Source organism: Nanorana parkeri, unplaced genomic scaffold, assembly GCF_000935625.1.
Source record: "Nanorana parkeri isolate BGI_ZX_2015 unplaced genomic scaffold, ASM93562v1 scaffold2601, whole genome shotgun sequence".
Lineage (NCBI taxonomy): Eukaryota > Metazoa > Chordata > Amphibia > Anura > Dicroglossidae > Nanorana > Nanorana parkeri.
In genome coordinates, this window is record NW_017308869.1 from 98,450 (window position 1) to 111,234 (window position 12,785).

The following is a 12,785-nucleotide window of genomic DNA, read 5'->3' on the forward strand; positions in this document are numbered from 1 at the left end:
CCCCTCACAGCCGCTGCTGAGCTGTGTCAGTGACAGCCAGCAGCTGCGGCCGAAGACGCTGGCGTTTGCAGTGAAGGAGGAGGCGGGGCCCACCTAAGAGCAACCCCGCCTCCTCTTACATCACTGGCCAGCGACCTAAGAGCAGGCGGGGCCCGTCGATAGAAGAGGAGGCGGGGACCATGGAGGCGGACGGCACTGACAGGTAAGAGGTGTGCAGCCCATCTAAGACCCTGCAGAGCCCACTATAGAGAGTCTATGGGGAGCTCTGCAGAGTCACTCTCAGGTGGGCTGTTTGGTATATCAGGTGGACTTTGCATGTGGCATAACTAACAATCACGGGGCCCCATATAACATTTTGCTATGGGGCCCTGTGATTTCTAGATACGCCCCAGCACTCGGGTATGTGCAGCTTATCTTGGTTCCTGAGTGTCCAGAACCACACTATCAGGAGCTCATCTCTACAGCGCTCCTGTGATCTGACAACTGCTGGTTACATAAACCCCGCAGGACATAGGGAGGGGCCGGAGTGAGAGCACTGTGGGGTCTGCTCGGTTTGCAGGCTTTTGCTCTGCCAGCTCTGTGTCGTAGATCAAAGTCCAGACTGCTGCTGTATCTGGGGGGAGATTGGGAGCCAGGAGGGGCACCCACAAGGAGTTGGGGAACATGGGGTGTGTCTCAGTGCTGCAGGAGCAGCTTTTATTACAAGCCCTCTCCTCTTTTACACATGTACCAGGCAGGGGTCCTCATGGGTTACATGGCTGTTACATGGGTCAGGCACCCATAGCTGCTACCTATCTAGGGCTGCAGCTAATGGTTATTTTTAGGGATGCACTGATACCGGTATTTTGGTACCGAGTACCGATAATTTTTTTTCGGTACTCACCGATACCAATTACCGAGTAACGGAAGTCCCATTCAGGAAGGCAGGTGGCGTGTAATAACTCGCCACCTGGCTTTCTGATTAGCCGGGAAGCGTGTAAAGACTCGCCACCCGCCTTCCCGATTAACAAGAAAGTCTGTCCCCTCTTACCTTGGTATGTCCAGCTTGTCACCCCCGGGGCCTCTCCAGCCAGAACGCGGCCTTCCTCCGGTACCCAGCCGGAGCCGTCTGGCGGGCCAATCAGGAAGCCAGGCGCCGTGTAATGACGCACCGCCCTGCTTTCTGATTGGCCGGCTCCATGCTCCCTTGTCATGAGACGAACGCTCCGGCTGGGTACCGGAGGAAGGCCGCGTTCTGGCTGGAGAGGCCCCGGGGGTGACAGGCTGGACATACCAAGGTAAGGTAACCTTACCTCACGAGGGCGCCTGAAGCCAGCTTCCCGGCCAATCAGAATGACGGGCCGCGCGTCATTACACGCTGCCCGGCTTCCTGATTGGCAGGGAAGTTGGCTCCATGCTCTCTCATCACAAGTGACGAGAGAGCATGGAGCCGCTTCTGCCCGGCTTCCTGATACAGGAAGTACTCGTGCTAGGCATCGGAGCAAATACTCAGTAGTATCGGTATCAGTGCATCCCTAGTTATTTTCATAATCGATTAGGTAGCCAAATTATTAATTTCTATTAATTGGCTATAATAAAATTAGTCCGTCCTTTATTTTAAATAAAATACACAAATACAGTGTTACAAACGTAAAGTTTACTGCAGAATAAAACAATGCATATTTTTTGAAATTACGCTGCACTGGAAAGCGGGGCATTGCAGTACCGCGCTTTCCAGTGCAGGCGATCACACTGCAGACGGAAGGTGCATTTGAGATGCCATTGAAATGATTAGCACCATAACATATCCTGCAGCAAAATGTGTCTGGCCGAAACTAAAAATGACTTTTCCCACCATATATACACTATATTTTCAAAAGTATTGAGATGCTGACGTTTACACGCACATGAACATTAATGGCATCCCAGTCTTAGTCCGTAGGGTTTAATATTGAGTTGGCTCCGCCCTTTGCCGCTATAACGGCTTCAATTCTTCTGGGAAGGCATCCACAAGATTTAGGAGTGTGTCTATGGGAATGTTGGACCATTTGTGAGGTCAGGTACTGATGTTGGAGGAGAAGGCCGGGCTCGCAGTCTCCGCTCTAAATCATCCCAAAGGTGTTCTATCGGGTTGAGGTCAGGACTCTGTGCAGGTCAGTCAAGTTCCTTCACCCCAAACTCGCTCATCCATGTCTTTATGGACCTTGCTTGGTGCGCAGTCATGTTGGAATAGGAAGGGGCCATCCCCAAACTGTTCCCACAAAGTTGGAGCATGAAATTGTCCAAAATATCTTGGTGTGCTGATGCCTGAAGATTCCCCTTCACTGGAACTAAGGGGCCCAGCCCCTGAAAAACATCCCCACACCATAATCCCCCCTCCACCAAACTTTACACTTGGCACAATGCAGTCAGGCAAGTACTGTTCTCCTGGCAACCGCCAAACCCAGGCACGCCCATCGGATTGCCAGACAGAGAAGTGTGATTGTTCACTCCAGAGAACACGTCTCCACTTCTCTAGAGTCCAGTGGCGGCGTGCTTTACACCACGGCATCCGACGCTTTGCATTGCACTTGGTGATGTAAGGATTGGATGCAGCTGCTCGGCCATGGAAACCCATTCCATGAAGCTCTCTACGCACTGTTGTTGTGCCAATCTGAAGGCCACACGAAGTTTGGAGGTCTGTAGCTATTGACTCTGCAGACAGTTGGCGACTTCTGCACACTGTGCGCTTCAGCATGCGCTGACTCCGCTCTGTCATTTTGCGTGGCCTACCTCTTCCTGGCTGAGTTGCTGTTGTTCCCAGTCGCTTCCACTTTGTTATAATACCACTAACAGGTGACCGCAAAATATTTAGTAGCAAGGAAATGTCACGGAACACCCGAATCCAATGGATTTAAAATACCTTATTTTTCGCTCCATAAGACGCACTTTTTTCCCCCCAAAAGGAGGGGGAAAATGTGCCTGCGTCTTATGGAGCGAATCCCGACGCCCGAGACATGCAGTTTCGGGCGCCGGGCGAGTAGTAGGAGCCACTGCTCGGCTTTAATACGAGTGATCTAATGAGATCACTCGTATTAAAGCCAAGCGGCGGCGGCGATCGAGTTCAGCATTAGGAGCCACTGCTCGTTTAATACGAGTGATCTAATGAGATCACTCGTATTAAAACCGAGCAGCGGCGACGCTCGAGATTACCATAGAGTAGACAAAGAACGGACGTTCTTCGTCTGCTCTGTGTGATCACTGAGACCGTGGCGCTGTAATCACAGCGCCACCTGTCTCAGCGGTCACTAACTGCAGCTTCTGTCATAGAAGCTGTGACAGGAGCTACAGTCTGTCGAGTGCTCCATAAGGCGCGCCGGACCTCCCTGCGTCCTATGGTCCGCTGTGTCTTATGGACCGCAAAATACGGTAATGCGAATTGTAAAACTCCAAGCCAATATAATAAAACGACCAAACTTTTATTTAAAATAACACACCAAAAAAATGTTTTATCTATTTTTAATTTTAGTTTATTTAACTTAATTTTTTTAAACTTTAGTTTTTTCTACTTTTTTGCTGGGAACAGTAGCCAGCCTGCTATTGGATATTTTAAATTACAATAACCGGCTCTCTACTCGGCTAAGAAGTGCCTCCAGACCCTATGTAGGGGCATCATTCTGCACAAAGAATCTGTGTTTTGTAGTTCAGTGCTGCCATCATGAGGTCACGGGTGAAGTCATCTGTTCAGAGGTTACCTGGCTGTTCGGGGTCCATATCACCAGCTGGGGCATGATCTTCATGCTGAGCGGTTTGGCTGTTGTGCTAGAATGAGGAACAAATTTTCAATATCAGTGTCCAGGAAAGTCAGGACTTGTTTCTTAGTCTGGGTAGTAGGCCGGTCCATAATAGCTTCTACTTTAGCAGGTTCTGGGCACAGCCTATCCCCTCCCGATCGTTGCCCCAAGTATTGTACCTCTGCCATTCCTATCTGGCACTTTTCCAGTCAGATTTTGAGTCTGCCACCCACAATTCCATTCAAGACTATGCTTACATGATGGAGATGTTCCTCCCAAGTCTCACTAAAGAGGTCAGTGTCATCAAGATATGTGCAGGCAAAGTCTTGGCAGTGGCACAGCAGCTGGTCAACAGTTCACTGGGAGGTGGCAGGATTATTCTTCATTGCAAAGGGCATACTGAGGAACTCCTATAATCCAAAAGAGGTAATAAAGGCTGAGCATTCCCTACCCTTCCCTATTAAGGGAATTTCCCAATAACATTTGCTTATCTCCAAAGTGGTGATACATCAGGCCTGAACCAGACGGTCAATCAGCTGATCAATACGGGGCATTGGATATTCATTGCCAACATTGTGATCTCTAAAGAGGAACTTTACCCGTATTTTCAAAATAACAACAAAGGCACCTTTGGAAATGATTAGTAATCGCATAGTTACATAGTATTTGAGGTTAAATAAAGACACAGGTCCATTAAGTTCAACCTTTGTGTGTGAGTTGTGCGTGTGTATATGAGTTCCTGTGTGGTCTAGTATTTAAGAGTACCTGTACCCCTGTTGCGGTCTCTTAGGAAGGTATCTAATTAATTTTTGAATGAATCAATACCCTCTGCTGATACTACTGCTTGTGGCAGAGAGTTCCAAAATGTAACCGCTCTAACTGAGAAGAATCCCCTACGCCCTTTGTGGATACATCTTTTCTACATCAATTTTAGGTGGTGGCCTCTAGTCCTTGTTAGGGAGTTTAATTTTTTTTATTGCTAATGTTGCCATCACCACCAAACATTTTTACATCAAAATCATGTCTCCTCTTAATCGCCTCACTTCCAGTGTGAACAAATTTAAATTTAGCATCCTTGTCTCATAGCTTTGGTTCTCCAGCCCCTGAATTAGTTAAACTGCCCTTCTTTGGACTCTCTCCAACTCAAGGACATCCTTTCTGTGGATCGGTGACCAAAACTGGACCGCATACTCCAGATGAGGCCGAACCAGTGATCTATAAAGTGGCAAAATGATTGCTTTGTCTCTACAGTATATTGCCTTTTTGATACAAGACAATACTATGCCTGCTTTGTTTGCTGCAGCCCGGCATTGCGTGCTGTTATTTAGTCTGTGGTCAACTATGACCCCCAGATAATTTTCAATTTCTGACTTCCTTAGTGGAGTACTCATTAATGTTTAATCTGCTTGTCTGTTGTTAACCCCAAAATGCATTACTTTACATTTTTCGACATTAAACATCTGCCACATAGTTGCCCACTCCCCTATTTCATTCAGGTCCTCCTGTAATATTATAATGCCTAAGTCTGTGTCTATTACCCTCCCGATTTTAGTATCATCTGCAAACATGGAAACATGGCTACTAACACCTTACCCAATATCATTAATAAACAGGTTAGAACCCTGGGGCACGCCACTCCCGACCTTAGACCAATGTGAAAAAGAGTTATTTATCAATACTCTCTGGACACGTTTCTGTAGCCAGTTCTCTATCCATGTACACATCATTTCATCTATGCCCATAGATCTCAGCTTTTGTATTAAGCATTTATGTGGTACGGTGTCAAAAGCTTAGGCAAAATCCAGATATACCACATCCACCGGCCACCCTCCGTCTAGATCTCTACTCACCTCTTCATAGAATGTTAGTAGGTTGGTCTGACAAGAACTGTCCTTCCTAAATCTGTGCTGATTATCATTTATTATACCATTGTCATGAACATAATCCACTAAATAGTCCTTTATCATTCCCTCAAACAGTTTACATACTATTTATGTTAGATTGACAATCTACAAACACAAACTTCTAGATAATTGCTGGCTTTTTATTCTTTGCATACATTGTTTTTCTTTTCCTCTCCATTCTTCTCACAGTGGCCAATTGCACTAAGGGTAAACTAATCCATCTCCCTTAACTACCTGAAACTCTGGCACAAGTGATTAGGTCATGTGACCAAGCCTATCATCTCGGGAGGAAAATGCCTTTCCATGAGATCTTGGGAAATTACAGATGAGATTTCCCAGCAATGCTCTGCTGCTGTAACCTTCCCAGGATACAACGCTTTGGCACATTACATCACTTTTTCCAAAGAGAACCGTGAAGTAGAACATCAAAAATTGAAAGTAAAATGAAAATATGTTTGTTTAATGAATGTAAGATGATTTGAGATCTGTACACAGAGCTGCAACCTAAGGTGATGTTTAGCCAAAGGGGTTAAAGGTCCACTTGGAGGTGTTTAGAGTCTATGAAAAATCATACACTGCCATCTTTTGTTGGGACCAATACAACAGGTGAGGCCCATGAATTGCTGGGTAGATGGATGTCTCCCAATTTTAGCATTTCATCCAGCTCTAATCTCATGATATTTTGGACAGATTTGGGAAATCAATAAGGGGCCTATTGCATAGGTCAGGTCTCAACATGATGGGTAGCCAACATGGCAGATAGGAGAAAATAGTCTCTGACCGGAAGTTCTGATATTGGTATAAGTATTGGAACATTTGGGCGAGTACAAGTACTTGGCCAAATACGTGGTGTCGGCACAGATACTAGCATCAGCATAGGTGTATCCCTAGTCTCAAGGTGCCCCTCTGCAACAGTCTTAACTATTCAGTACAGCAAACCATTTTCCTGCACTACCCTTTCATTAGCTTCCTTGTTGGCCAAGGAGATGGAAATACACTCATACCCATAAATAAAGCCGATGTGTGACACCTCAGCTCTATCAATCCAGAACTGAGCGATTGCATACCGCTGATCACTAAGTTCCTGATCTTCTCCCTGCAGAGACTGTCAGTCACCGCTCCCCACAGGGATTCCTCCCCTCTCCGTTCCTCCAGCACTGACTGGAGGGGCAGAAGGGCTGGCACAGCTGGCTCTGCCTCTCTGATTTTGGGTCAGCAGAGGACATAGTAAATTACCTTAAATATACAGAATCCAAATACATAACTGGCATGATAGTCCCGATAGTCCTTATTGTTCAAACTTACATGATCCGATTATATAAAAAAAAATATCCCCCCTATTTTTCCATATTCAATGTATTTGAGGGGGAGAGAATATACAGGGAACCTATGTTGGGGCAATCCATGATTTTTTCTTATAGTAAATTACCTCCTCTGACCCTAAAAAGAACTATAGCCAAAAAAGGTTGGACCATAGTTCTCTTTTAAAGTAACCATCTGGTTTGTCTGAAAATTGTACCCTGTAAAAGAAGACACTGAATACTAACCTCAATGGCAGACAGCATAAAGGAATCTTCAATCTCTTGCAGAGTTAGACTTTTTTATCACATATTGTGGTGTATGCCAGATAGCATGTGCCCCGCTGGGTGCCATAGTTTTCCCAATTAGCCACTATGTTTCTTCAGGAAAAAGTAGTGCTGTAGACATTGGAGGAGGAACTATGAATTTGAAATAATATCCATTTTCATATACACCCAGCACCTGAAACGTTTGGCTTTTATACAAGTTTTCAAGGCTCTGTTTTGCTCCAAAGCTTACATTTACACATAGGAGGGACCCAGAACAGTGAATTTTTCCTCTTCATTTGACTCAATATGACATTTTAATCAGAGATGACATAGTGGAAATGGAAAACCTTCTGCTTTAAACTATCTTTTGACAACCTCTAATGCTTTGTAAATCCAATGTCATGGATGTACCCCGTATTACCCGTATGTTAATAGGTAATACTTGTGTAATTAGGGCTTCCATACAGTGAAGTAGTGTGTACAGATACCTCCCCAATTACCCGGGGGCTTTTACTATTGCCATTGGACTCCTGAAAGGGAAATGGTTAAAGAATGCCAATGTTCCTGTTTGGGGGTTTGGAGTAAAAGATACTTCATTCAGTGGAGTACAACGATTCTCCACTCGGAAAAGACAAACCTGTTTTCAGTTATTGGTGTTTATATTTTCTGTCTAATCATTTAATCTGCAAACTGACTGAAGACATACAATTCTGATGTAAAACTCCAGAATGTATTACATTCTGAGGTTGGTCTTTATTTGTTGTTGTTCTAAAATTCTATAATAATGTATTTCTATTTTTTCAGGAATCCACCATAATGTTTCAATGTTGGTTGTAAGCAGTCTGAAATCATACTACTACTAAGTCTGTATACTTTAGCAAATAATGGAACCCAGAGCAGACATGGCACATATGAATTTGGAGTCTCAGGAAATTTTCATTACAAATGCATTTCTAATAGTTCACCAGGTGATTCCTAATGAAGAGAAACCATATGTGGAGAGCTTAAAACATGAGACACATCTTACTGAACACCAGTGGAGTCCTACAGGAGAGAAACCATATAAGTGCTCTGAATGTGAAAAGAGTTTTACGTCAAAGGAAGATCTTATCCAACACCAGATGAGTCACACTGTAGACAAGCCATTTAGGTGCTCTGAATGTGAAAAGGCTTTTACTTCAAAGGTAAATCTTACTCAACACCAGTTGAGTCACATTGGAGAGAAGCCATTTAAGTGCTCTGAATGTGAAAAAGGTTTTATATCGAAGGAAAATCTTAAGAGACACCAGATGAGTCACAGTGGAGAGAAGCCATTTAAGTGCTCTAAATGTGAAAAAAGTTTTATATCGAAGGAAAATCTTAAGAGACACCAGATGGTTCACACTGGAGAGAAGCCATTTAAATGTCCAGAATGTGACAAGAGCTTCACACAAAGGACAAATCTTGTTGCACATCAGAGTATCCACACTGGAGAGAAGCCATTTAAGAGCTCTGAGTGTGAAAAGGGTTTTACAATTAAGGAAAATCTTATGGGACACCAGATGAGCCACACTGGAGAGAAGCCATTTAAATGTCCAGAATGTGGAAAGGGCTTTTCCCTAAAGAAAAGTCTTACTACTCACCTGTGGACTCACACTGGAGAGAAACAATTTAAATGCTCAGAATGTGACAAGTGCTTCACACGATGGACAAATCTTGTTGCACATCAGAGGATCCACACAGGAGAAAAACTACTTTTGTGTTCAGAATGTGACAAATGTTTCACCAACAAAGTTCAGTTCATTGCTCACCAGAGAACTCACACTGGAGAGAAACCCTTTAAATGCTCAGAATGTGACAAGAGCTTCAGAGAAAAGAGAAATCTTATTAAACACCAGAGGGTCCACACAGGAGAGAAGCTATTTACATGTTTAGAATGTGACAAGGGCTTCCCATATAAGTTAAAACTTGAGGAACACCAGAGGATCCACACAGGAGAGAGACCATACAGTTGTTCAGAATGTGATAAATGTTTCAGGTTGAAGACGCAGCTTTCTGATCACTTGAGGACTCACACTGGAGAGAAACCATTCAAATGCACAGAATGTGACAAAAACTTCACAGAAAAGAAAAGTCTAGTTGAACATCAGAGGATCCACACAGGAGAGAAACTACTTTTCTGTTCAGAATGTGACAAATGTTTTACCAAGAAAATTAAGCTCATTGTTCACCAGAGAACTCACACTGGAGAGAGACCTTTTAAATGCTCAGAATGTTTCAAGAGCTTCACAGAAAAGAGAAGTCTGTTTGAACACCAGAAAACCCACACTGGAGAGAAGCTATTTAGATGTTTAGAATGTGACAAGTGCTTCACACAAAAGTTAAAACTTGTGAAACACCAGAGAATCCACACAGGAGAAAAGCCATACAGCTGTTCAGAATGTGACAAGTGCTTCTCACAGAAGATAAAACTTGATGAACATCAGAGGATCCACACAGGAGAGAGACCATACAGGTGCTCAGAATGTGACAAATGTTTCAGGTTGAAGACGCAGCTTACTGTTCACTTGAGGACTCATACTGGAGAGAAACCATTTAAATGCCCAGTTTGTTACAAGGGCTTCGCCCAAAAGGGAAATCTTACTGGTCACCAGAAGATCCACAATTAAATGCAAGATGTTTAGATGCTCTAAATGTGGAAAGTACTTAAAGTAGTATTAAACATTTTGAATAATAAATCCAGATCAAACAAATATACATTGCCCATAAAGAATTGCTTTACATTTTTGACCAAACACTTATAATCATCATGTTTCTGAGCATCTGCTTCCAAGTCTCTTAGCTCAGATTCCCTGAACTTCCTTTCCAGTACAAGATCAGCAACAGTGCAGATTCCAGCAACTGTTTATCTATTAGCTTGGGAGAGGAAGGAGAGAAGGTCAGGGGGAGGGGTGAAGCTTCATTTGCTTTGTCTGTTTGTTTTTGGAAATACAAACGGCTTACTAGCACACACAAGGGTGACTGCATAGCACTCTAAGGAGTTACTCTAAATCAGGATGTCAGGACCAGTGCTCAGGGGAACAGCTGATTCTGTAGAAAACTAAGACTTTTAAACATCAAGTAATTTTAATAAACATTTGAAATGGCTTAAAATGCTTTTGACTTTAATATCACTTTAATAAAAAAAACACATTACATTGTACACTGGAGGAATCACCTAGGAGAGAAGCCCTATCCAAATTCTGAAAGTGATACAAATATCTGCTTGTATCTGTTAGACCGCATTCACATTTGAAAATGGGGCCAATCCCACAAGCCTCACAAATTCCTCCCTGAGACTTCGGTGATCAGCTTCCTCCAGGTGTGATCATCATAGCTAATCACAGCATATGTGATTAAGTGAATTGCTGTGGGTGGTGACAACTCATTAAATTGTACCGCCCTTCTCATCTGCAGCTGACCACATGATTAACAGGAGGAATTCGCAAGGCACGTGCGATCAGCCCCATTTGCAAATGTGAATGGGGCCAAAGGCTGTGCTGATGCCATAAACACAAATCTCGGTTGAAGACACATTGGGGTTGATTTAGCAAAGTGTATGGTCACCTAATGTATTAAATAAGGTGAAGCAGTGTTCACTTTGATTGCCCAATCAGGAGGGGAATTTTAGAAAAAATATCAGATTTTTCACATTACACTGCACAACAATATTTGTGAAAAGTTTTGCTTCCAGAAAATGTTTGGTTGATTGTGACAGGTACCTGGTGGTAATGCACAAATATAGTTTTGGTTTTACTGCATCACATAGGATCTCTGAGAAATAGACAGTTAACTGTTTACCGGCAATAACGCATGCTTATTTCTCTAATACGCTATTAAGTTCAACATAATTAAAGGTGTTTTGCTCCTGATTTTCATTTGTATTCAATGTCCGGTGCATCATGTTGCAGTGTCCAACAGTAGTCAGCAAGCATTCCAGTTGCCCCGATTATCGTTTTTCCATTGTAGAAATGTCCTGGTGAAACCTTTCATATCTCCACAGATATTCCAGTTGTACTTGCTGTACTGGATGTGCTTCAGAAACATTTGCATGTTCTCCTAGGTTTCTTTCATGTGTGCTGCATAGCCAACAGGTATTGTAGGGTGAACATTGCAATTGTGTAACAGAACAGCTTTGAGGCTTAACATTGATGAATCAATAAAGAGAAACCACTCTTGCGGGTCATGGCCACAACCCAAAGCAGAGAACAATCCTTCGATGTCAACACAGAAACAGAGACTGTCAACTTGTGCAAAGAATTTGGTTATATCATCTTGGCGGCTTCGAAAAACAAATTTACGTACCTGGCGACAGCAAACACCATTCCTGCAGTCTCAAATCCAGCAATATGGCTTTTGCTTTTGACAGACCCAAATCTTTGACCAGATCGTTTAATTCTGACTGTGTTCTGAGATGTCGATCGCCGGAGGAGCACGGTTCAAAATCCAAATCAATGTCACTGCCAGTTCCCTGCATTGCAGTTTCTTCATCTGGTTCATCTAAGGTCCATCCCTCTGGTGATTTTCGGAAATTGGAAGATTGTCGTCATGTGACACGGGTCTCATTGCTGAAGGCAGATTAGGGTATTTAATTGACTTTTTGTTTTTGGCAGAGAAACCAGACACATTAGTCAAACAGTAGTAACAATCTGTCACATGGTGTTTCTGTTCTCGCCATATCATCAGTACAGCAAACGGCATTGTCTTTCAATTGCCTCTGAGCCAAGCTCTCAGACAGCACATGTTGCACAACAAATGTGAGGTGCCAATTGCTTGTCTTGATCACCAATTTTACAGCCGAAGTACAGATAATATGCTTTCTTCAGGAGCAGTCATTGAGTGTCTGATGAACAAGCGTATACTCGCCACAAATATAGCAGAATGTATTGCGGCTGTTAAGACATTGACTAGACATATCGACCGACACCATTCGTCCTGTAAAATGTCTATAACATCTAACTTGTTACAGTGCTACTGAAGCAATGCTATATTCTGAAACAATACACTGAGTGGCCAGATTATTATGACCACCCCATCAGTACGTCGTTGGGCCACCTTTTGCCTTCAATACTGCAGCGATTCTTCTTGGCATTTACTCTATGAGATGTTGAAAGGTGATGCGAGGAATCTGACACCATGCCTGATGAATAGCGCTGTCCAGTTCTGTGAGATTTGATGGTTGTGGAACCAGCTGCCTGATGGCTCTTTCAACTTCGTCCCACAAATGCTCAATTGGATTGAGATCTGGTGATTGTGGGGGCCACCTAAGCAAGGTAAATTCTCACTCATGTTCTTGAAACCACTCCTGCACAATACGAGCACCGTGGCATGGCGCATTGTCTTGTTGGAAGAAGCCATCTCCATTGGGATACACCATCAACATGATAGGATGAACTTGATCAGCAGCGATACTTTAGTATGTTGTGCTATTCAGACGTTGTTCCACACAAATTAAAGGGCCCAAATCATGCCAGAAAAACATGCCCCAACCATACCACTGCCCCCACCAGCTTGAAGGGTTGTACTCATGCATGTGGGGTGCA

General features: G+C 43.6%; 1 protein-coding gene across 2 annotated transcripts in view; it reads left to right on the plus strand.

The window, feature by feature from the left end:
* Positions 1 to 9,877, plus strand: part of LOC108802015 (zinc finger protein 84-like) — a 73,116-nt gene extending 63,239 nt beyond the window's left edge. The window contains exon 6 of one of the 2 annotated variants that reach the window (XM_018573901.1): positions 8,448 to 9,877. In XM_018573901.1, coding sequence (XP_018429403.1) covers positions 8,448 to 9,872 — 1,425 coding nt within the window. In that variant the 3' untranslated portion in view covers positions 9,873 to 9,877. Of the gene's footprint in view, positions 1 to 8,274 lie in introns of both variants that reach the window. The other variant, XM_018573902.1, reaches the window with a different exon arrangement.
* The last annotated feature ends 2,908 nt before the right edge of the window (positions 9,878 to 12,785 follow it).